The 27,286-nt window shown below is 41.7% G+C and overlaps 1 protein-coding gene across 1 annotated transcript in view; it reads right to left on the minus strand.

The window, feature by feature from the left end:
- The window catches only part of LOC147032907 (RNA-binding motif, single-stranded-interacting protein 3-like), a 192,516-nt gene that overhangs the window by 95,622 nt on the left and 69,608 nt on the right, over window positions 1-27,286 (minus strand). The window contains exon 3 of the mRNA XM_085870933.1: window positions 11,139-11,197. Coding sequence (XP_085727059.1) covers window positions 11,139-11,197 — 59 coding nt within the window. The remainder of the gene's footprint in view (window positions 1-11,138; window positions 11,198-27,286) is intronic.

A 27,286-nucleotide genomic window follows, 5' to 3' on the forward strand; every position in this document is an offset into this window, starting at 1 on the left:
CACACACACACACACACACACACACACACACACACACACACACACACACACACACACACACACAAACACACACACACACACACACACACACACACACACACGTAAAATCAGAGGTATCCCACGTGGTACACACGCCATCTTAGAGAAACCTAAAACATTAGCACCTCTATATCTCCGAAACCAATCCATGGAAAAAATGTACACATGGCTCATTGTCACGTACTCCCCATGGGAAATAAGATGTGTTAATGATGATGTCATAGCTGTCTTCATTATGACGTCAAAATTTGACAAGTGCAACGCTTGATCCGGTCATTGTTTAAAAAAAACAAGGACAAATGTGTCCAAGAGATACGTCATAAAGGTTTTGTCTTCACCAGAATAATAATAATAATAATAATAATAATAATAATAATAATAAGAACAACGCGGAGCTCTCTTAGAGCCAGCGTTCGCAACGCGATGCCGCTAATAAAAAAATAAAATAAATAAAAAAATAGATAAATATATAAATAACAACAACAACTTCCGATATTTCGTCACGTGCCTTGATGGAGCCAATAGCGAGACTCGTCATGGAGGCTCCTGCTCATGACGAGAAAATCATGTATTTACGAAATTACAACACATTAAACGGAATAATCTTTAAATAGTAACGTGAACTTTTCGAAACTTTAAAGCAAATGTCCGAATATATTTAAAAGTTCATGATAGACGCTCTCAAAAGGCACCCTCAATGTGAGGATGTGTAGAGGTGTTTAGTATTTAAGGAGATCCAGATCCTGTATATAAAAGAGCCGAGTCCGAAAGGTTTTGTCTTCAGAAGAAGAAGAAGAAGAAGAAGAAGAAGAAGAAGAAGAAGAAGAAGAAGAAGAAGAAGAAGAAGAAGAAGAAGAAGAAGAAGAAGAAGAAGAAGAAGAACTAGAAGAAGAACGCGGAGCTCTCTTAGAGCCACGTTCGCTGCATGAGACGTGGCTAAAAAAAATTATCTGCAATTGTTTGTCCAATGGACAATTTTCACCAATGGAGCAACTCCTGTAGAATTCTTCAATGATAATTATGACATCACATGTCACATGGTACAGGCACCATCGTGGAAAAAAAAACAAAAAACTTTGCCCCTCTATATCTCTGAAACCACTCCCTGGAAAAAATTGAAACATGGTATATTGTAATGTACTCTACATGGGGAATAAGTATGTTAATGATGATGTCATCGGTGCCTTCATTATGACATCATAATTAAACAAGTGCAACGTGGCAGCCATATTGGATCTAAGCAAAAATCTTCTTCTCTTAAACGTCTTTCTTTTTTTTTTATGTTGAAGGCTATAGGTACGGACTGGATAGTCCTCATCGGGGCCAAGCCTTACATAAAAGAACTGCATTGATAGAAAAGTGAGGAAAGGGAGAATCGTCTAAGAGTTTTTGAGAAAGTAAAAAAAAATCTGCTTTTTGAAAAGGGGAAGGTCATAAGTGTTTGGGAAGACATGAGAAGGAAAAGAGTTCGAGAGTTTGGCAGTGGAAGGGAAGAAATAAACATAGTAACGGCCCACTCTTGAGTTGCCAATGGCCACATAATAATCATGTGATGTAGTGGCTTGTCGAGTATTCCTTGGTCTCGCTCATGGTAGAGGTACACAAACAGCATGTTTGTGCGAGCAGAAACCAAAGTAATATCTGTAGAAAAGAGAAAGAGAGCCTACTATGCTGCATAATTTGAGTGGGTCGAGTTTTGAGGTCACATTGGTGGAGTTGACAAGTCGAATAACTTTGGATTCAATTCTGTCCAACAAGTATGTGGAGCTGGAACCTCCCCAGATGTGAGAGCAGTACTCGATACAAGGACGAATCAATTCTTTTTATAGTTGGAGCAACTGTTCACAGGAGAAAAATCTTTGACATCTGAACAGGACTCCTAATTTATTCAGGGCAGACTTAGCTATTTGTGTAATGTGTGGATTCCAGGATAAATTTGATGTTTGGGTGATACCTAGTAGGTTTATTGTATCAAATGGTGTAATTGTGGAGCTTTCAAAGGAGATTGGAGAGGTGAGAAGAGTTTTAGAGAGAGAGATGGGAAGAAATTGAGTTTTTGAATCATTAAACTTAACTTGATTAGATTTGCCCCATTGGGAGATCTTGTCCAAATCCGAATTTAATGAGGTGGCTGTGATGAAACGAGACGTAGATCGAGTGAGGGAAGACGGGGCAGATGGGAAAGACATGGAGGAATGTAATGTTGAATCACCAGCATACGAGTGCATTTGGTTATTTGTGGAAGAAGGTCATTGGTAAAAAGAAGGAAGAGTGTTGAGGACAGAACTGAACCCTGAGGTACACCGCTGTTGGTAGGGAAGGGGGGGGGGGGAGATGTTGAACCATCAACAATTACGGAGATAGAGTAGTCGGAGAGAAAGCTCGATATGAGAGAGCAGAGTGAAGGAGGAAAGCCGAAAGAGGGAAGCTTGGATATCAAATCCCGATGCCAAACTCTGTCAAAGGCTTTTGAGATATCAAGGCCGACAACAAAGGATTCCCCAAAGTCTCTCAAATAAGAGGCCCAAACATTCATAATGTAAGAAAGGATTTCATCTGTAGATCTTGCCTTGCGAAAGTCATATTGGTGTTCAGTTAGAAGATTGTGAGATTCAAGATGCTTGAGGAAATGGGAATTGAGAAGACATTCAAAGAATTTGGATATAGTAGAAGTCTGAGCAATAGGACGGTAGTTAGAAGGGTTTGAACGATCACCATTCTTTATAATAAGCTGTACTAAGGCATGTTCCCAGGTAAGAGGAAAAGTTTGGATTTTTAAACAAAAACGAAACAAACAAGCAAGCACGGATGCAAGTTCTGAAGCACATTCCTTCAAGACATGGAGAGGAATGCCATCTTGCCCGTAGGCATGACCAGCGTGCTTATGACCAGCGAGAGGAGTGTTTTTTGACTGCATGAAAAGAGATTATCGGGAGAGACATAGGATTGGTGAGGGGAGCATCAGAGGGAGATAGAATGTCAGAGTCATCCAGTGAGGAGTTAGAAGAGAAAAGAGAACCAAAAAGAGTGTCTTTATCGGTCGGAGAGACGGCGATAGTATCATCGGAATGGAAAAGTGAAGGAAAGGGAAAGCGACAGAAGTTGTTGGAGATACTTTTAGCTAAGGACCAGAAAGATCTAGTAGTGGAAGAAGATGAGAGGTTGTCACATTTCTTTTGAATAAAGGAATGCTTTGCTTCACGAATAACATGTTTGCAATGATTTCTGGCCGATATGAAAGCTGAATGCGATTCAAAGGAAGAAGAGTTTTTCCATGTCCGATATGTGGCTTAACTGATCAATGCAAAACTTCAACCAATTCATTAACTATCCATGGGAAATATATAGTTTCATAAAGTGACATCATCAGTCACGAGTCTGGCAGCCATATTGGATCAAACTAAAAAAAAAACCTTAAAAAAAACTTAAGAGTTGGCCAACATAAAATCCTTGTAAGTAAGTCCAAAGTCAAGACTGTGCAGGGTAAGTATTCTGTCTTCTTCTTCTTCTTCTTCTTCTTGTGTATGGCAGCTTAGCTGCCGGGGTAGCTATCATTTATTGGAAGCGTGACTGTCGCTGATGCAGTGCTCCTCGACCAGTACACACGTACTCACTTTGCTGACCTCAGAAGGATGACAGGCTGAGTCAACCCCCTGGTGTATTAATTCAGCGGCCAACGGAGCTTGAACTCAGGACCCTAGGATCCCAAGCCGCCACCCTAACCACTAAGCCAACACCAGGCTCAGTATTCTGTGAATAACATCGAGTTATAAATGTACTCAGCTCGTTTTAATATTTTCCTTCATTGGTCCAGCATGGTCCGCACATTAGCCTAGCCGGGAAAGTTATATCCCAATAATCTGTTAGTTAGCCAGTGCATACTTGGCAGCTCCACTCGGCCGCACCTGATACGGTAAGTTTAACGCAAGTACGCATCGAGGGCGCAACTCCCCGATAAGGAGACTGCGTGTACTACAGTTAAACGGTAGTTAGACTGAGGACACTGGATCACGTGGTTAAATTGTTGGCGTTCGTGTCAAATAAATAACAGACCTTTTTGTGTATCACGGCCTCAATTCCCGGTGAGTCCGGGGGGAGAACCGGGGATAACCCCACCCTCATAGGTCCCCCACGACCCTGGGTCCGCAACAATATATAGCATGATATTTCAAAAATGTATTGGGCTCGAGATGTTCTCGTGGATCAGACATTGCATGGTGGAGTATGTGCTCCACCAAGTGCCCTTCTCGTGACCCTCGCCAAAGGAGAGGGTGTTGCATTTGGCTCCATTGGTTTGGGTGTTTGTTACTTGTCAAAATCTTCGATTTTGTCAAGTATGTTGGTCTGTTCCGTTTCTTGGTTTGTTTGTTTGTCCGGTCGTCTACAGCCCAAACGGCTGGACCAGTCGTTCTTAAATTTTTACACCTGATAGGCAATCCACGTGAGACGGTCCGCGTCCAAACCCCATCTTCATCGGACTAAACGTCATGACGTGACGTCACACAATGTGAAAACACATTTTTGGACATAACTCAGTGACCGGAAGTCATAGCGACTTCCTGTTGACGCCAAATTAAACTTCATTCAAATATCTAAATGATTACTAAATGCATCTTATTACAAATTACGCATAGTTTTCGCAAGCGTATGACGTCAAAGTTTTGCCTATTGACGTCATTTAAAAAAGATATTTACGCTCGTGTGCAGCCGAAACTACTGAAGCAATCGTTCTCAAATTTTAACACGTGATAGCCAATCTTGCTGAAATAGTCTGGGATCAAATCACGTCATAATCGCACTTAACGTCACGACGTTACGTGAAAGACAGGTGAAAACAAGCTTTTGAACATAACTCAGTAACCGGAAGTCGTCGTGACTTCCTGCTGACGCCAAAACAAACTTCAATGGAATATCGAAATGTTTTAAAATGCATGTTAGTACAAATTATGCACAGTTTTCGCACACATATGACGTCAAAGTTTTTAGCTATTGGCGTGATTTAAAAAATATTCTATTCGTTCTACAGGTCACAATTCTTAACCGATTTGGATGAAATTTTAACAGCTGATAGAAATCCACAGTGCAAAAAGATATCCGACTTTTGGTGATGTTCAAGATCAGGATCTGGATTCTGCATCACTTTATATTATCGCCCATTATAAACCAATGCGTAATTTTGTGAATTACACATGGCTATTTCTCAAACAGTTTTGCACTTATTATATTGAAACTTATACTGTCTATTTATGCATGTAATATTAACATGTGTACAAAGTTTGATCGAAATTGACCCAAGGTCAAGGTCAGGGTCACTCAAAACATGAAAAACACACATATAAAATATACATTTTTGTTTTACAACATATTTCAAACCTGATAACGGGATCGTAAAGCTGATTGAAAAGCAATGTTCCTTGGTATTTTCAAATATTTTCTACAATCATAATGAAGGCAACAAGCACCGATGATAAGTTGTTAAGTGTCACATGGTGGCTTTAAATGAGTTGTGAAAAATTTCAATCTGCTGCCGTTACCATGACAACGCGCACCTGATAATTGTTATTTGGGACGTCGCGTCATTTTATTAATGTACGAACAAATAAACACCACACATTCCATGACATTACAGCTTGGACCACCACACAGAAATGTCAACTAATTCGCCAAGTGTCGTGCTAAGCACGATTTTTCATTTGTCTGTCTGTCTGTCTGTCTGTCCACACAGAACTTTCGTGTTTTTCTCCGCAACCGCTTGTCGGATTGAGACAAAATTTTAACCATTGGTGCGACTACTCATGTAGAATATTTCAATGATAATTATGACATCATAGGTCACGTGGTGGGGCAGCCATGTTGGAAAACGGAAAAACTTTGGACCTCTGTATCTCTGAAACCGCACCAAGGAAAAAATTGAAACTTGGCACATGGCAAGTACTCCTCTTGGGGAATGAGTGTGATTTTTTTTTTCTGACGCTAAAATTTCCCTCGTTATGACGTCATAATTGCATATGTATAACACCACATCCGATCAGTATGAAAAATTTTTGAGGGTCATCTTGGGATAAAATGGTCCACAGAAAAAAAAAATTCATTCCATCATCAGTCACGTGATTTGACAGCCAAATTGTTTTTTGTTTTTTAACCTTCAAAAATCTTCTTCTCTGAAAGTGGCTGAACAAATTGAGACAAAACTTTACATGTATGACCACCTGTCCAGGAGGAACAAAGGGTTCACACATATGAAAAAATTGGTCACATGATTTGGCAACCATATTGTATTTACCCTCAAACCTATAAAAAAAATACACCACTCAAAAGAAGTCCTTGCGAGGGTCTGCAATCCCTGATTGCTCTTTTTCTTGTTACCTTCGCATTCTGCGAAAGGTTATGTTTTGGTCGGCGTGTATTTATTTATTTATTTATTTATTTATTCATTTATTTGTGATCTTGTGATTCGTATAACTCAAAAAGTATTAAACCGAATTGCATGAAATTTGGTGGTTATTAGCATGATTAGGTTATTAGCATGATTGGTTATTAGCCAGGAAGCATTCGATTAGATTTTGGGATCGTTCGGGTCAAAGGTCAAGGTCAAGGTCACGAAAAGGTCAAAATCGTCTTTTTACGATAACACGGTCAATTTTTATTCAATTTGTATGCAACTAATGCCAAAATGTTCAGAATTCAACGCCTCATCTTGTGATATGCAATATGACACAATGACGCCCATACTCTTCTTACCGGTTCGGGGTCAAAGGTCAGGGGGGTCACGACCTTGAAAAATATGCGGTTTTTGTCATAACGCGGTCAATTGTTGTCCGCTTTACATGAACCCAGCACCAAAATGTTCAGAATTTAATGCCCAATCTTGTGACACAATGACGTCATAACACATGTCACCGGTTGGGGTAAAATGTCGGGGGGGGGGGTCACGCCCTTGAAAAATATGCGGTTTTTGGCATAACTCAGTCAATTTTTTTTATTTTTTTTTTTGTATACCTTGGTCGAGGCTCGTATGAGAGCTAACACACAACTCACAGCAAGGAGGCATGAGACAAGAGGGGCGGGAGTGGAAGGGACAAAACATTGGGGAACAGACACAGGTGAACTGTGGTGAATTCTTATTCGATTTACATGAAACCAGCATCAAACGAGATTACCTTCTCTTGTTGAAACGTTGTATTCACCGAGCTTGCGAGTGAAGACTCGCCAAAACGACGTGAGTTGATTGTTGTTTAGTCCGTAGCCCCCGAAAGTCAGGGGGGGGGTCATGACATTATAGATATGTGGTTTGTGTCAAAAGACCATTCATATGAAACCAGTTCCCCACACTCATACCAAGAACGAAAAAAGTAGTGGCGGCGAAGGTATGCGCTCTATGAGTGCCCGTTCTAGTTTAAAATGTTTTTATTACTTGTTTCTTTACTTTTCAAAGAAATATCCATAGGTGCTGCACTACCAATTTACAAATGTTGTCGTACAAACTTTATAGATGATCTTCTTCTTCTTCTTCTTCTTTCGGCTGCTCCCGTTAGGGGTTGCCACAGTGGATCATCCGTATGATCCACATAGTGATTTGGCACATGTTTTACGCCAGATGCCCTTCCTGACACAACCCTGGTCGCCTCTTACGACACAGGGATATGGTACACCTATTCTAACCAGGGCATACACCGGGCCCAGTACACTAGTACTCACTTCGCCGACCTCGGAAGGATGACAGGCTGAGTCAACCTCCTGGTGTGTATTAATTCAAGCGGCCAACGGGGCTTTAACTCAGGACCTTTTAGATCCCAAGTGCTACCCTAACCACTACGCCAACACCAGGCTATCTTTATAGATGATCTAACATTCCAAATAGGACATACTTTATCGAAATATGTTTGGCTTGTTGTTTCACCGACTTTGTGATAATATTCCACCGTTAACCACACCCATATAGGTCTGATTGGGCAAATGTGGCTCGCAGCCACGCCCCCATCAGGCTGATTGACAGTCACACTCATTAAGCTTTGGGACATCATTGCTGAACAAGAAGAATGAGACCCAAAAGTCCCCATTTGTCATTCTTCTTCTTTTTCTTCTTCTTCTTCTTTTCTGATAGCCTAACTCAAAATTGGTTTACGCAATGAACTTGGTTTAAACACCAATCTACTGCATTTTATAGCGGGAAAGTGCTAACTGATCGAAATTATAATAGCTTGAAAAGACTCCACGAAAAGTACGCAAAACTGCATTCCTTTGTAAAGGAATTGGAAGAGAACAAAGTTGTGGGCTAGCCCCGTCAAACCTTTGGTGGAACGTTTTTGGGTCCCAGCGGATGTTCTAAGGTGGGTGTGAGGTCTCATAAATACCTCAATACAATTATGGTTTTAATTTTCGATCCCTATGAAGTGTTTTGCATCTGCTCTTTCTCGTCGGCAGATTTGTCCCCCGGGTGTCACGTGAGAATGGCGTCTACATTTCTTGACCTCACAAGTGTTTGTATTTTGATATATTAATGGTATAGTATTAATTTGTGATTGGAATGATACCGTTTGGAATGAAAATATAAAGAGATTGGGTTTAAAGCAGAATGAGTAATTATGTGAGTGTTTCCACCTGTGACATTTGCAGTTTCACCATTGTGACGTCGAAGAAATATTACCCGGCATACATCTGTCTGGGTCAGCTGCAGTAAGGTTTTTTCCCCAAGTCCTTCATGAACTAGCTGCCCACCCCTTCCCATGCAGAGCACGAGTAACTCACTTGTTAAACGGCCGTTGGACTTAGTCCAAAATGGGGGCTTATGGATTTGGTCTCGATTTTCGTGTCAGTGTGTACGTGGATGCGTGCATCCGCAACCATATCTCGGACATAGATGGACCGATTTTATTTGTACTTGGCACAAAGACAACACATGATGGTATACATATTATGCAAGTCATAGTTTTTCAACATGAGCCTGGTGTTGGCTTTGTGGTTAGGGTGGTGGCTTGGCATCCTAGGGTCCTGAGTTCAATCCCCATTGGCTGCTCAATCAACACCAGGGGGTTGACTCAGCCTGTAATCCTTCCGAGGTCGGCGAAATGAGTACCAGTGTATTGGTCCCGGTGTATGCCCCGGTTGGAATAGGTGTACCATATCCCTGTGTGTCGTAAGAGGTGACCGGGTTGGCGTAAGGAAGGGAATCCGGCCATAAAACATTGCCTCAAGAAAAAGCCAAAAACCCCTGCACAGCAGGGAAAAATGGCTGTAAAATCGGTCATTTTTTTAAATAGTTTTTCGACATCAGATGCAAGATGGCTGACTGGCGGCCATTTTAGTTGTAAAAAAAAAAAAACCCGGCGTCAAACACGTCCTCAACCATTTCTTGAACATATATTTACCGATCTTGTTCAAACTTAGTAAACAGATGATCAACGATGATTTACATAAGCACGTCATTTTTTTTGAGATCAGATCCAAGATGGCCAACTGGTGGCCATTTTGTTACTTAAATGTGTCCCAAACCATTTCTCATACATGCATGGTCCAATTTTGTTCAAACTTGGCACAAACACAGTACCTGATGGCATACATGTGCACCTCACTTTATTTTGCGATCTGATCAAAGATGGCTGACTGGTAGACTGGCAGCCATATGAGTTGTACAAAAATATGGGCTCGCCCTTTTACTCCAGAAAGCAAAATTACTAAAACAATGGGGGCTATGATGTTTTATGTCTTTTTTCCATATTAACATGTTTTCTAAATTCTTCTTCTTCTTCTTTCGGCTGCTCCCGTTAGGGGTTGCCGCAGCGGATCATCCGTATGATCCGCATAGTGATTTGGCAAATGTTTTACGCTGGATGGCCTTCCTGACGCAACCCTGGTCGCCTCGTACAACACAGGGATATGGTACACCTATTTTAACCGGGGTATACACCGGCCCGGTACACTGGTACTCATTTCGCCGACCTCGGAAGGATGACAGGCTGAGTCAACCCCCTGGTGTTAATTCAGCAGCCAACGGGGCTTGAACTCAGGACCTTTTGGATCCCAAGCCGCTGCCCGAACCACTGCGCCAACACCAGGCTTTCATGTATTCTAAATTAAAACCAACATGTTTTCAAAATTACCGAGCCAAATTTTTTCCACCCGTCACACAACAATTGCCAGTTGTTTATAAACATTAATGTTTATGGCTCATCTCCTTGAAATGTTTATCATGAAACATTGTTTTTTTTTAAATTGGATTATTGAAATTCCCCCAAAACAAAGTAGAAAATGGATTTCAGACATTATTTTGTTTCCATCTTCACTGTTATTCTATGCAGAATCATTTTGATGAGACAATATGAATCGTAATTAACGCTCCACCACACGTCTGCCTTCCCTTCCTCTCATCTCACACCGCCTTCTCTTCCCCCACCCATCACTCTCTCTCCCTCATCGCTTCCCCTCTCTCCTCTCTATTTTCCCCTCTATCTCCTCACTCTCCCCCACACCCCTCTTTTTCTCCCCCCTCTTAGTATTCCCATCAGTGAAATGACATATGGTGTATCATCACACTTTTGGCATGTATTGCTCTATTCTGAATTTCTCAAGTTCTTTGCACGTTTTAAATTAATGCGCGCTTTGTGCATACAGTCCCCAGCGATCAATGGCAGTGAATTAAATTTTTTCTTCATTTTTCATTACACAAATGCACCATTGAAATTAAGTTTTGGTGCTATAAAAATAAATAAATAAATAAACAAATCAATCAGCATCCACACTGCTTACCTCATCACGCACAATCGCTCAAAAGGTTTGACTCCTTACTTAGAAAGGCATTTATAATGTCATCGGCTTGCTAACCAAACTGGAGCTGTACTCAATATCATATCAATGTCATTACTCCTTTCCAGTCCCATTGTTATGTCAACCACAAAAAAACATTCCATTATACTCAACAGCTTGAAAGCTATTCTTATCGCAGGTTTACCCCTTTATTTGTTAAATTTGACATGCCATTCGTATAAAAAAATGCAAAATTACAAGTCAACTTCCGAAAACATTTTTTGGGATTGTTGGATAATCAAATAACACATTTTATTGTAAAGAGAAAATATGACGAAAAAAAAAATAAAATGTACCTTTGCACTGGTTTGTGCTTTTCTCCAAGATTGCTTTTGTTGAGACTATTTTTCCATACCTGCGCAACACACAATTACAAGAGCACCAATTAAGGAACCGATGCGGGGTCGGGGGGGGGGGGGGGAGTCAAAGTTACAGTCCGATATATGCTGCCCATGCAAGGCAAATTGTCGAGCTTCATTGTCGATCGCCCTTTGAAAACAGATGAAAAACGGCTCCTTAACCGATTTGTATGGCTTCTAGCTGTGCCACACACACTGACACCAACCAATGCGGGAAACGGTGGAGGGGGAAGCCATTTCTAGTGGTGTCATTTCAAAGGCGTGTGATATTTTGGCAAGGCCAGATCTGGTATGTTTGGCCTAACAATGTGGAAACTCAATTCGGAGGCACTGTGGGGGGTCAGAAAAAGTCTGCTACAAAATGCCACCGAGGTGTGAGAGCAAGTATATCGAGCCATTCAAACTATGGCAGGGCAAAAATGTTTTCGAACTCACGGGCCTCAAAGCATTTTGATGCAGACCTCAATTTTGTTATGTGTAGTTTCAGTGCTTGGATAATTTCACAAGCATTCACCGTGCCAGTAAACTTTGATCAAGCGAACTTATAGCAACAAAAAAAATGTTTGGAGGAGAACTTAAAAGGAAACGGACTTGGACTTCGGTCACTGCAGGTGGATAACGAGGAAAAGGAAGATAGAAGTCAACTGCAAATAAGAAAGCATAATCCTCCTTTTATGTTTCAAAAGATTAATCGTTAAAATGGATATTGACAAAACGCAAGCACAAACCAAGTACTGTACAAGGTAAATGCAAAAAAAAAAGAGTTTTTCAAGATAATTACAATCAGTTCGATGGTTACTTGATAAATCATGATAAACCTTGATATCTTCATTCTGTGTTTAGATGTTTCACTGTCAGTCCATCCCACCTTGCACTCTTTCTTTTGTTTCCCATATTACCTCAACTCGTCTGTGTTGTCAAGCTTTCTGAAATTTGCATAACCAAATCACACCTGACACCTGCTTTGCGCAGATTGAACTGAGAGATGTCAATGCCAATTCAACGGCAATGTGTCTTGTTATAAGTAAAACACAGAAAACTACACGTACCTAATTTTACTATATTGACCGTCGTCGTGTTCCAGGCTTTGAACCTTGGAGTAATCAAGTTCACAGTAAGGAAGGAGAATGGGCTGAATAAAGAAAGTCAAAACCATGGCAAACACACACATTGCACAAAGGAGGGAATTATATAAGCTTGTAGAAGGTGTGTAGTCGAAGGACTCCCGATTCACCGCATCTTGCTAAACCCGGGTAAAAGAAACACAAAGTTTGTGACGTCGCATGAGAAAATTTATATTTAAAAAAAAAAGAAATGTTCATGTCGGAAGTGTGTGCTGCAAATAATAATGGTGTCCCTCAGGAACAGCTCAGCTAATACAGATAACAAATGGCTCGATCCTCACATGAAAGTACTCCAAAACTGTGTCCACTTTGCAAACTTGCTGCGGCTTGTTCAGCGATTTCCAACGTTTTGTTTCACCATCATTTATAAAGAAGTGACGATCACTTGAAACATCCCCCCCAGAAACCAGTATTTCCTGAGATCTTCTACCGAGAGTGCACCAAAAGTGAGTCAATCGTGTTCTCCAAACTGAAGTGCGTGCCTGCATAGCTTGAACCAAACCGGGTGTGGGGAACCGCCCTGGCGCCGATAAGCATCTGTTTTATTTTCCAAGTCGTCTCAAAGCCCGCAAGCCAAAAATATGCCAGAACTTGCAGTGCCACTGAGTTGCTTCCCTTCGAGCATCCGTGATGTGCGTCACCAGAGGCTGCGCCTATGACCTGGTGCACTGGTATGCTTATGTAGTTCAGAATCGGCTCTGCTAAGAAGCGTAACACATTCCCTGTATTCCGAGTATACTTGTGGACCATTACAACATCCCAATCCTTTATCAGCTGCGTGTGCTATTACTGTTGTCACTTAGAGCAAGCAATAAAACTTACATGTCCACAATAACCAAGATGTTGTATGAGCCTAAGGCTGACAAGTCTTCAGAGGTTTGTGGTTTCACTATATTCTATCAAGACATCTCTTTGTGATTAAAGAAAGCAGAGGAAAAATAAATAAATAAATAAATAACTTTCCTTCGAGTAACGTGCACAAGATCGCAGGTTATAGGGCTTGGAACCATCTTTTCACAAAAGCAATTGACAAAACCACTCTGTACTTCCCTCTTAGGTTTCCACTTGCAGTCGTGATGCAAAACATCTGCCAGTGCAAATTTTCTTTTCTTTTCCCTCTTGCATCGTGCATATCTGATGCCATCTCTTTCACAACACAGAGCATTCAACAATGCACAGCATTGCCGTGGCCAGGGCCCCTCCGCTCGGTATATGGGTGGTTCCCTGCAAAATTTTGTGGGGGGGGGGGGGTGGGGGGAGGGGCTTCTATCAGCGAGCCAAATAAATGATGACAAATCTTCAGGTGAAGAATAGATTTATAACAAAGATTCTTTACACACAGAACTGATGTCTTGCAAGTACTTCCGCTACGTGGAGGAAGTGCTGTAAATTTGAATACTGTCGGACCATGCTATTCACGGGGGATACGTTCCTGAAAAATGCCGCGAATGTCGGGGTTCGTGAATCTTTTTTTTTTCTCTCTCTCCAGCGAATTTATAGATCATATACCAGCGAATTATTTTTGTTGTTGTTATTTTAACATGGTCTACGCTCGTAGAAAAGCGATTACACAGAAGACATCAGGCCACAACATAACAAAGGGAACAGCAGGAGAAAGGGGAAACAACAACAGCAGGGCAAAGAACGTTGTCAGAGATGGATAAACAAGGGATGCAGGTAACGATGAGGGGTAAGGGAAAACGCAATGGGTGGACAATATGGATACATAAACAAAATTGTGTATGAGCGGCTTGTGATTTTGTCAAGTTCTGAGGAGAGGGGAGAGGCTGCTGCCTGTCTGTCAGAAGGATGAGAGATGTTATGCCAGAGAGTGGAGTCATCAACAAAGAGATAAAGAGGATTTTCCAGAGAGTCAGTGAAATCATTTCGATGAAGATTAGGAATAATATTTGACCGAGAACACTGCCTTGAGGTACTCCAGCCTTGACAGGGAGAGGAGATGAAAGGGTTCCGTAAAGACCCACACGTTGTCTCTGAGAGTGGGGGGAGTCAGTAATCCAAGAGAGGAGTTGGCCTTGAATTCCATGGGCAGACAGTTTGGAGAGCAAGGCAGGATGTCAGACTGTATGAAAAGCTCGAGACATGTCCAGAGAGATGGCCCTGATAGGGCCTCCATACGTTGTTAGGCAAGTCGTAGCAGTATGTCCAAGGTAGAGTGACCAGGTCTGAATCCGAATTGATGATTTGACATGAGGCTGTTGGAGAAAAGGAATGATTATATGTTAACTGAGATGATGGATTCCATGACCTTGCTGATGAGTGGAAGTATAGGAAGCTGTAGATAAGAGTATCTGTTTGTGCACCTTTTTAGATCCTCGTGGAGGATCTCTAAGTCTTACTCACGTTGTTGTTCTTCATCTCCTTCTTGTGGACTTTTTTGTTTCACAGCCTACAGTTTTCATCGAAACTTCCTGAAACTTGCCATGCATATGCAGAAAGCCCACGCACAGGCAGTAACCATCTCCGATTATGAAAATTCCTCCTCGAAAAAAAGGTTATGACGTCAAAATATCTCTGCTAATGGAAATCGCCTAAAAAATTATCTCCGAAACTAGTCAAGCTTTTTGAATTCTGTTTGCGGGAATCGAACAGGGCATTAGAAGAGATGAATTACCGCACATATGATACATCACTATGACGTCATATCAATTTTTATGACGTCATTCCTATTTTTTGACATTTTTTGTTTCACAACCCAGAGCTTTCATCGGATCTTCATGAAACTTGCCATGTATATGCAGAAAGCCCACGCACAGGCAGCAACCTTCTCCAATTTTGGAAATTCTTCCTAGAAAAAAAGTTGACGTCATAATATCGCCGCTAATGGAAATCGCCTATAGCATTATCTCTGAAACTAGGCAAGCTGTTTTAATTTTGTTTGCGGGAATCAAGCTGGGCATTAGCACAGATAATTTATCGCAAACCTGATACATCATATTCATGACAATACACATCATGACAATGACGTCATATTCGTTTTTATGACGTCATCATCAAGAGGACGAGGATCTTAGCTCATTTGAGCTTGTTTATGGAACAATCCTGTTATGTTGGTTGATTTCAAATTTCTCTTGTGAATATGACACCAGTCCTTAAGTGTTTAAAAATAATAATGATAATAATAATAATAATGATCGTAAATTAAAATAAAAAAACGCAAATACGTGAAGCTGGAATATCGAAGCAGGTCACTTTATGACCCGCGAATACACGGGGTTCACGAATCACAAATTTGTGAATAGCGCGGTCTGACAGTGTATAATTCGCAGTAAATTTGAAAAACAATATAATCAATTTCTTTAAGCTTCAACCTTAAATTTACAGCAAATTATTTATCCATTTTACATGCCATTTTCTTTCTCTCTCTCTCTCTCTCTCTCTCTCTCTCTCTCTCTCTCTCTCTCTCTCTCTCTCTCTCTCTCTCTCTCTCTCTCTCTCTCTCTCTCTCTCTCTCTCTCTCTCTCTCTCTCTCTCTCTCTCTCTCTCTCTCTCTCTCTCTCTCTCTCTCTCTCTCTCTCCCTCTCTCTCTCTGCTTCTCTCCTCACCCCTCTCTCTCCCCACCCCTCGCTCCCTCTCTCCCCACCCCTCTCTTCCTCTCTTCCTCTCTCCCTACCCCTCGCTTCCTCTCTCCCCACCCCTCTCTTCCTCTCTCCCTACCCCTGTCTTCCTCTATCAGGTCAGGTCAGGTATGGGAGCATGCGCCAGAGCAACGCATCGCTGCGTACACTTTCCACCGGTACTCCAGGGGCCTCCGTCTGGCCATCCCCCAGGCGGATGCCTGGCCCATCCCCATCTCCTTGAGATGCCGATCAACCTGCTGCAACCACGAGACACAGAATCCACTTGAGTGCTAAGCAGAACAATTATTCGAGGTATTGGTAAATAATGATGGCTTGTGTAGCATTTCACTTCACTACGTTATAATATACAAGGGGTGGACAGCAAAGTTTTGTGGACAACACACTCACAACAAGCCAAACATGTTTTCAATATCGAAGTTAACATGATTAGTAAGGGAAATATAAAAATTATTATATATATATATATATATATATATATATATATATATATATATATATATATATATATCTATATACTGTATATCTGGTGTATCATACTCTTCACAGAGTACCAGCACCACTGAAGCAGCTTCCTGAGCATGTGTTATACTGGGTCATTTACCATCGCCTTCCCAGCTGTAGTTAGGGCAGGAATTTGGAATTTGTTCAGGGTGCCAGCAATAGCTCTCATCTACTCTTCACAAAGGACACCATGGGGTCTTTAACATCCCCCAACTAATGCTGGCAGATGGGACATCGAGTTTAACATCCATCCAAGGGACGGCACACACATTATACAAGGAAATCTAACACAGGTGATGGCCATTCAGCCCATCATGCCTGCGTGAACAACATACTAATTTATCAACAAAAGATCCAAGGAAGTAAATGGGGAAAAAAAGTTTTTAATTAATGAAATAATTCTTTGTTTTTCTTTGTTTGTTTTTAGTTTTTGGATTTTTTTCTTCACCTCGGGGGAGGGGGCATTGGCTTGGTTAAAAACACACAACATTAACCACACAACCACCCCCCTCCCCCGACAAGACCCCCACCAACAGCACTCCACAAACATGCACACAATCACACATAAATACTCAAATGATCGAAAAGTCTTATCAACATCCCGATACGCCTCTATCTCCATAACTTTCAGGTAGCCATCTAATTCTAATTTAAACTTATCTACTTTTTCTGCTGCCACTACCTTTCCAGGCAGACCATTCCATGTATTAACTACTCTCTGAGTGAAAGTCCCCTGCCTAACTACCATCTTAACTCTCCTCTTCTTTACTCTCAGGCTATGGCGCCTGGTTCTTTCACTGACTACTCTGTTGAATAATTCATCTAACATATTTTATCTCTGCCTTTCATTATCTTAAACATCTCTATCATATCTCCTCGTAACCATCTTTCTCGTGTATAAAGCCCTGTCTCCTTCAACTGCTCCTCATAGCTGAGTCTAACTAGGCCTGGAATCAATCTCGTAGCCCTGCGCTGAACCCTCTCTGTGGCATCTACGTCCTTCCTGAGTTGTGGTGACCAAAACTGCACACAATATTCTAGATATGGCACTCACTAAATTCCTGTACAATGTTAACACCACCTCTTTTGATTTATAAATGATCCCCCTCCGAATACAACCTGATAAGTTAGTCTGCTCCACCAGGAAAAATAAAAATAAAAACTGACTAGATGAATGTGTCATTCAAAATAATACCTCAATGTTTACCTTTTGTCAAGAATTTAAAAAAAATGGAAAAGAAAACAGGAAATGGAAGGAAAATAAAGTTTGAGATTTGTTAGTTACATCAGATGAAATAGTTACTGTGGATTGTATTTGACGCAACTCAATGCCACATTGTGCTGCAGTCAGAACCTTCCTGCAAGTGTTGACATGACCAAGACTGTCTCTGTTGAAGGCCAGCCATCAGGATCATCTATCTGAGATATTTAACTCCTGGCTTGGATTAGCAACATCGCCCTGTTGTTCAGATGCAGAGGTTCTGTTACTTCAATCCTCCAAAGGTCAATGCATGTAGCACGTGGGTGGTGACAGACTGGCTCACAATACAATCCTGGTGCGGCATCTGGAGCGCAACTCCAGGAGATTAAAAAAAAAATGAAGATGTGCTGACAAGATAGGCTCTGAGAAATTATTTGCTAAAGAAGTGCAGTTTTGAGAAGCAGATGGCTTGTCCTTTATGATCAATGCACGCAGAAGAAAAATTTTGGATGCAGCCCTTACGACGAGAGGGCTTGATGGTGGAATGAGTAAAGCCATGTTGCATTGCCCCAATGGCATGGGATTGATTTCCATGGCTGCTTAGCAGCTACACTGGCACCAAAAGGATACACAAGGAACTTGTCCATTTGGCCAGTCAAGTCTGCACTGCATCTACATCACATTTATTCCATAAAAGCACGTGATGGGGTGGAAAACTCCCCAGGATTGGTTATTACGCACGGAACTGTTCACGACTCTGATGAGAGTGTTGGTGAATCTCCCCCTCCCATCCCCAATCCACCACCACCCTCACAAGGACCTGAAGTGAATCTACAATAGAATAATTAATTAATGATGAGACACCATTCCATATGATGATTTTATGATGAAATTTCAGAGATGTAAGTTGTGACATTCAATGTAGCTAAATGCCTTCACCATGGCAACAGGTATGTACAAAGCCCTTAGGATATTGTTTGTGTTTGCTTTTGCAGGCAGATGATGAGGTTCTTGATGTTTAAAGTTAATTTTAAGGAACTTTAAAATTAAAAGTTATTACCATATCGAATGGACAAGTTTATCACTCGAATAATTATGCCTCCCCTCGCCATCATTTTCTCTTGTGAAATGTATTTAATTTCATGACCTCAATGCATGATGTACAAATTTCCAGTCCCTTGCGTCACTAATAACATGACATGTTCAACTCATCTCTTATTCAAACTAAAGAGTTCATGGAGAACCTTAAAGGTATATGGAGCACCGTGCAGTGTTCAGGTATATACTGATCTATACTAATTAAAGTGTGTGTGTGTGTGTGTGTGTGTTTGTGTGTGTGTGTGTGTGTGTGTGTGTGTGTGTGTGTGTGTGTGTGTGTGTGTGTGTGTGTGTGTGTGTGTGTGTGTGTGTGTGTGTGTGTGTGTGTGTGTGTGTGTGTGTGTGTTCGGTCATTAAGCATAACATATCATTCTCTTTGCTAACCCCACCCACCTCCCCTTACCTTTCTCTCTTTCGCTCTCTGTCCCCTCATCGCTTCCTCCCCTCCCCCCACCGAATAAAATGCAGCACTCTCCTCCCACACCTCTGTCTCTTTCTCTCTCTCGTTCTCTCACACCCCCTTCCTCACACCCATCCCTCCCGCAGTGTATAGCAACATTTGGTGAGACATCACTCTCCCCACATCCCCCTCCCCCACCCCTTCCTTGCTCTACCACTCTTCCTAGCCCCCCACCTTTCCTCACCCCTCTTAGCTTCCACTCCCTCCCCTTCCTCCCCAGCATCCTCTCTGTTCTATCTCTCATTCCACTCTCTCTCCCTCCCCTCCCTCCTCCCTCTTCTCTCTCTCCCTCTCCTCCCTCCTCTCTCCCTCTCCTCTATCTCCCTCCCTCTTTCTCACCCTACCCTTAATATCCCCGTCAGCAAGGCAACGGATTGTATTTGCTAGTTTTTAAATAAAATAAAGATTTAAAAGGTGGTCTAAAAAATTAATTCCAGAAGTTTACCACCGTTGACACAGTGTATTTGACACCACCTTATCGAACACGTTACATTAGTTCTTCGTGACTGTTGTTTGTGTCCTTTATGACATCTTTTTTAAAAAAATGGAAGTTTCCTGTTTGGAATAATTTTAATTTTCGTTTGAGTATCAGAGAGGCAAGACAGAGTAAAAATATTATTTGAATCCTTTCTGTGCATACACAATCAGGCCAAATTCAGAGCCAAAGTACAGTAGTGCAAAACTACAGATTTTGGTTTCCGATTCATGTTCAAAATATAACATTAAATTGAAATTAAGTTGTTCCTTGATCATAAACTGACATTTGTTGACAGACAGATGGACAGACAGACAGAGTGAACCAATTGTTTAACCCCGCTTTTGGCTTCACATGCGTGGGGTAATCACTTTTATTACTCCTGACCATGGTCCCTCCTATGTTGTCCTGTCTGAACACCCTGCAACTTAAACCACACAATTTCTTCAACTTCTAAAAACAAAAACTCTGCTGAACCAGTAAAATTAAATGCACAACTAAATGTTGCAAACCTTATCACAAAAATAAATATATTAAGCATGGAAATCTTATGTGGGAAGACTGGCTAGTTGTGTGGAGATACTACCACAACCATTTTTCTACCCCCACTTAACAGCACCTAACCCAACTGTTTTACTTGCAGTAGAATGACGAACTAGTCTTGCTCACAAAGGCTGGTGTCGACCTGCATCAGCTGACAGGTAGAACAATGTGTGGAATCGATATACCATTGATCGAAGTATGCTATCTGCCGTGGGCTGCAAGGAGAAGCTGATGTCCCAAGGTGTTAACCCTTTATGCCTTGCTTACCACGGTGGTTAGCTATACATCGATCAGTGCTGTGTCTTCCATCCATTCCTCTAACTTGCACATGCCTGTGTTTTCTCCACTCCTCTCACTCTTCTTTTCCTGTTCGTTCATTCCTTTGCTTGTTTTGTCTAACTGCGGCCCCACTGCCCCACCTGTCAGTAGGTTTCCTTTTACTCCGTCACCTCGCTCTACCAAGAGCCTTGATTTAGTACACCAAAAAAGATTTGCACATCCTAAAATTACACAACTTTTAATTCTCTAAATGGCACAATATATGGATTAAAAAGATTATTTTTTTCATGGAGCAAACAAAAACGACATATAACATTAAACTGACCGCACTTAGCTCAGCTCTACCAATCAACCAGTGACCTGAAGCGAAGCATTCCGGCAGAAAACTACAAATAAGTTCCAAAACCATTGCTTTATGACGATTTCCAATGAATCACACTTAGAGCAATACAACTTCAGGGCCTCTCATGATGAGACACTAAAGTAAATTGAGAAAATATGTTAACCAAAAAAGTTTCATTGGAATTATTTTGCTTCTCAATGGAAGCAAAAATTAAAAGCAAATAATTACTTTCCTTAGAACAATTACAGGGATCGCTTCATACCAGGATGACTATTGTATCGGAATGATTATTGTACCGGTATCGTTTCATACCAGGATGACTATTGTATCGGAATGACTATTGTACCGGTATCGTTTCATACCAGGATGACTATTGAATCGGTATGACTATTGAATCGGTATGACTATTGTACCGGTACCGTTTCATACCAGTATGCCTATTGTACTGGTATGACTATTGTACTGGTATGACTATTGTACCGGTATCGCTTCATACTAGTATGACTATTGTACCGGTATCGCTTCATACCAGTATGACTATTGTACCGGTATGACTATTGTGTCGGTATGACTATTGTACCGGTATTGCTTCATACCAGTATGACTATTGTACCGGTATGACTATTGTGTCGGTATGACTATTGTACCGGTATTGCTTCATACCAGTATGACTATTGTACCGGTATCGCTTCATACCAGTATGACTATTGTACCGGTATGACTATTGTGTCGGTATGACTATTGTACCGGTATCGCTTCATACCAGTATGACTATTGTATCGGTATCTTTTCATACCAGTCTGAATATTGTACCAGTTTGACTATTGTACTGGTATTGCTTCATATCAGTATGACTAGTGTGGATTTCTGTGTCAGTAATCAGGACAGGATTTCCAAAGCACACCCAATTCATATATATTGTTACGGTTCTAGGAACAGTATGCATACAAACATAGTTGGCCCAAAGTCAGTTATTCCGTTAAGTATATGTAAAGATAGAACCCCTCCTTGTGTGTAGTGGGAAGACACTGGGGTGTGTTGCGATGTTTTTTTAGTTAGATTAATAAATCTTTATATCCCCTCCATTATGAACCACAGTACCTTCCTCTCGCATGGGCTGAACAAACGCTTGTTCGCCTACTCGCCCAACTGGCGACTCGCTGTCCTACGCAAAATCCTCTTGCAGTAGTTCCTTTTTGGCGAGTCCGCACGTGTGGAGTGGGCGGGCTTCTCAGAAAGGGGCGGACCCATGGAAGCCCCGTCCAATCAAGGCAGACAGTAACATCAGCTTCACCAAGGCCCCTCCCCACTAAGGGAGATCTATAAATTATGAAGTGTGCTGAGACAGTTGGTCGGTTGAGGAGGGTAGAGTGCTGAGAGAGTCGGAGGGTTCATTAGTGCTTAAAGAGTCGGAGGGTTCGTTGGTTGAGTGCTGAGAGGGAGAGCGAGTGAGCTGGAAAGTGAGTCATCTGGTGAGCTGGAAAGTGAGTCGTCTTGGGAGTAAGCTGAATACCCTAATCCCCGCCTCGGACTCCGCTCTACTCGACCCGAGCTCCTTCGCCGACGGTCTCCACGTGGGCGGCTGTGGACCGAGCCGTACCACCATTGCCAGGTGCCGCACCACGGAGCATTCCTTTCCCCGGAACTCAGGTACCGAGAACTGCGACCTCAACTCCCTTCCTCCCTGGCTGAAAAAGTCCTTTGCCATTCAACTGGTTTTATTTTGTCCGAGCGTGTGCCTGAGTGTGTGGCGCCGTCTTTAAGTAGAAACTGTATAAGTTATTCGAACCTTGTAAATCTTGCTTGTACTATTCCCGCCACAAGTCTGCTCTGTGTCTGCTTTATAAGTTGCTGTAAAATTGTCACACTACATCTCTCTCATCTTCCCCTGCATAACATTCCCAATAAACCTGTTCCTGTGCCACATATTTTCCCTCGCTTTATTGTAAATAAATTATTGCAGAAATGTTCCCAGTTCATTTTCGTCTTTTCCTTCATTGGTCCAGCATGGTTCGGATCTGAGTTTTTGCCGGGTCTTTATTCCCGATATTCTGTTCATTCTAGCCAGTGCGTCCTTGGTAGTCCTGCTCGGCTGCATAAGTTCCGGAAAGGTGGTTGGTAGTTGATAGTTTGTAGAGTGATCCGGATGAGGCAAGACGTACCGAGGGCGTGGTTCCCCGGTCGACGACACCGCGTGGTTAATTAGGTAAATTGGTTCAAGGCAAAAAGACCCTACGCTACGCGGTGGAGGTATTGGCGTCCACGGTCGGTTAAGCGACCCGCCGCCTCACGGAATTATCTGTGAACGACGGCCTACAATTCCGGGAGTCTGGTGGGAGACGACGTAACTTCCCCCACCTAGCCCTCGCCACCGGTCCCCGGCCCGCAACAATATATACATATAACCAATTGACAATTGCTTTAAAAACAGCCACGAGGGCAAAGAGAAAACGTGATTTGCTTGTATGGTGCTCGGATGCTAAAGGGAAAAATTTAAAACTTACTGTACTTAATTCCTGGTATGTTTTGACGTCACACAGTACGTTTCACTGTTCCAGGTGTAAACGAGTGCGTCAAAGATTTTTAAATCATGTAGTCCATGTACGGCATTTGCAGATTGTAAACACCTTTCTTCGATTTGTTCATTGTTGGCATCACAGCTCGGTCGATCTACCCCGTATTATTTTTTTCACACCAATTTTTTTCGGTATACCTGTATAATGGGTTTATTCAAAATTCCACCCTACGAGCAAGCAGCAGCTGTTGTTTATCTCACACGATGACGCCAATCATGCACCAATGATCGGCTCTTATTGGGGAGTGTTGCAGGAAATAATTTAAGAAAAGAAAGATCGATTTAATTCCACAGTGATTTGCACACGCTGAGGGATCCTATGTATGTTATAGCCCACAGGTAATGAGTTAATGGGGTAATTAATTTGGGTCATTGGACTGAAGCTACTGAGTTAATAGGGTAATTTGTGATGTGGTGGTGGTGGTGGGGGATGTTTTCAGTTGTGGAATGAACAAGGGTGGGGTTAGAAGTGGATGGTGTGAAGTGGGGGTTGGGGGGGGGGCGGAAAGGACGAGGGGAGGGGTTTGAGATGGAGGACTGAAAGGGTAAATTCAGGTGAATGAAGTTTCCCATGGGAATTACTGGGTTTGAAAGGCAAAAAGGGCAGGATTGTGAGGACTGAGGAGTTACTGTTTGGAAGCTAAAGGGCGAGGGACCTGCGATGGATGGGTATCTGGAGTTAAAGAAGGGTTGAAAGTATCGTGGATCGCTGTACCGGTATGATTATTGCAGATCACCGTACGGGTATGACTATCGGGTGTCGCTGTACCATTATGACTATCGTGGATCGCTGAACTGGGAGGACTACTGCAGATCACCATACCGGTATGACTATACCAGTACCGCTTCATTCTGGCATGACTATCACAGATCTCCATGTAATCAGCACACTTTCTAAAGCACCCCAATTCATATAAAATAACCAAATGGCAATTGCTTTAAAAACAGCCACAAGGGCAAAGAAAAACACAATTGCTTGTTGAGCTCGGATGTTGATGGTTTAAAACTTACTGTACTTACTTCCTATTAAGTCTTGACGTCATATGTTCTACTGTTCCAGGGGTATCCGAGATGCCGAGTGCATCAAAGCTTTTAAAATCATGTACGGCATTTAAGGATTGTGAACACCTTTCTTTGATTTGTTGGTGATATACCAGATTTTTTTTTCATACCGGTATATTGAAAATTCCAATATCGATATGAAAAATTATACCTGTATAACCAGAATATCGATATATCACCGGACCCTACATTCTGGTAGTGATGGTTAACCTCCTGTCCGACTGACAGTGAACTTTCTGATGCAACACCCCATCTGTGAATCACAAGTCAAACAGTTTATGGTCCTGTCGAGGATCAAACCCAGACGAGAGAGCTCAAAGGCCCTCTGGGCAATCCATTTGACTATTCTCCTGATCCCCTTGCTCTTGATTCATGTCAAAGTACAATGATGTCTACAAATGTGCTTGTCCTACATGTAGTTTACAGTGGCCTGCAAAGGTATTCATTCCCCTCCAAAGTTTTCACATCTTGATGCCACCTGAGCTTATTCCATGATGCTTTCAAATCAAACTTAACATATATAGTCTTCACAAACTACTCCAAAGTCATAAAGCTAAAAAAAAAAAAACAATGCAGATAAAATGTGAATAAATTATATTAGCAGAGAAAATAAGATAATTCTCACTTCCATAAGTTTTCAAACCCTTCACCTCATCAACCCTAAATCACTTCAGGAGAAAATTATTTGTTTGAAAGGTTACAATATAAGTGTAATTCGTTTCACCCGTATGTAATCGGTGGTTAAACTTAAAAATTAAGCTCCCCCTCTTATCTAAGGAGTTTTAAGGTGCAACCACCTTTTTAAGCAAGCCTCTATGGACAGGTGGCAGGAAAGAAGCCAAAAAAGATGCATCTAAAAGCTCGTATGGAGTTTGCGGAAAAGCATCTCACTGATACGATAGGCATGCGAAGAAAAGCTTTGTGGTCAGATGACATAAAAAAGGAACCTTTTGGTCTAAATTCAAAGCGTTACATCTGGCGCAATCCGAACACTGCACAGAACCCCAGTCAGCACCATCCCAACTGTCAGGCATGATGGTGGTGGCATCATGTTATGGGGCTGATTTTCATCAATAGGAACTGGCAAATTTGTCAGGATAGAAGAGACAATGGACGGTGCAAAGTATAGTAGAGCAGAACCCTTGATGAAAACCTGCTCGAGTCAGCCATGAATCTGAAACTGGGTAGAAGGTTCACATTTCAGGAGGACAATGATCCGAAACACAAAGCTAAAGCCACGATGGAGTGGCTAAATAAGAAGAAAATGAATGTTCTTGAGTGGCCCATTCAAAGTACTGACTTGAACCCAAATTAACATTTCTGGCGAGACTTGAAGATTGCAGTCCATCGACGATCCCCATCAAACATGGCAGAACAAGAGCAATTTTCACATGAAGAATGGGCAAAGATTTCACCATCTCACTCTGCAAAGCTGGTACAGAACTAACCAAAAAGACTCATCGCAGTCATTGCTACAAAAGGTGCTTCGACCAAGTACTGACCTGAGGGGCTGAATACTTTTACAACCAATGAGTTTTAAGAAGTTTTGAGGAAACGACATGCTTAAAGTATTCTATACTTATCGCATCTTCCTCAGAATCAGAACCGTCTTGACTTGCTAGGCCTCCAGGTAAGCGGCAACGATCTTTAGGTAACAGCTGCTTCCATGAGTCTTTACGCATGAATGATGGAGGTTGCAGCGATTGAACTTGCACCAGGGGTGTTCCGCTTTGGGAAAGTCTGTGTTAAGGTGTGTATCCGTGTTAAGATAGCTAATGGTTGCATTCTTCCAAGGGCCGCTTCTCATAACAAAAATAAAAACAACACAAATGGTTCTATTTTTGGAAATTTAGAATGGTGAGGCACGGTTTCCAAATCTTCGGCATCAGAGGAATTATTAATATAATATCATAATCTAACAAGAGAATGATTGAGTAATGTTATATATTGACCCAATGTAACGTCTCCGTCATCAGGAGAATGACTGCGGCGAGAATGATTGAGTAACATATTATATTCATCCAAAAGGGGAAAGATTGAGTAACATAAAAATGACCTGCTCTAACATGTTATAATGTCATGCACGGTCTGATCCTTTCAATGACCTGCTCTAACATGTTATAATGTCATGCACGGTCTGATCTTTTCAATGACCTGCTCTAACATGTTATAATGTCATGCACGGTCTGATCCTTTCAATGACCTGATCTAACATGTTATAATGTCATGCACAGTCTGATCCTTTCAATGACCTGATCTAACATGTTATAATGTCATGTACAGTCTGATCCTTTCAATGACCTGATCTAACATGATATAATGTCATGCACGGTCTGATCCTTTCAATGACCTGCTCTAACATGCTATCATGTCATGCACGGTCTGATCCTTTCAATGGCCTGCTCTAACATGTTATAATGTCATGTACAGTCTGATCCTTTCAATGACCTGTTCTAACATGTTATAATGTCATGTACAGTCTGATCCTTTCAATGGCCTGCTCTAACATGTTATAATGTCATGCATGGTCTGATCCTTTCAATGACCTGCTCTAACATGTTATAATGTCATGCACGGTCTGATCCTTTCAATGACCTGTTCTAACATGCTATCATGTCATGCACGGTCTGATCCTTTCAATGACCTGCTCTAACATGCTATCATGTCATGCACGGTCTGATCCTTTCAATGACCTGATCTAACATGTTATAATGTCATGTACAGTCTGATCCTTTCAATGACCTGATCTAACATGATATAATGTCATGCACGGTCTGATCCTTTCAATGACCTGATCTAACATGCTATCATGTCATGCACGG

This window comes from Eptatretus burgeri, chromosome 2, assembly GCF_056783735.1.
Source record: "Eptatretus burgeri isolate ZD-2024b chromosome 2, Ebu_testis_v1, whole genome shotgun sequence".
Classification (NCBI taxonomy): domain Eukaryota; kingdom Metazoa; phylum Chordata; class Myxini; order Myxiniformes; family Myxinidae; genus Eptatretus; species Eptatretus burgeri.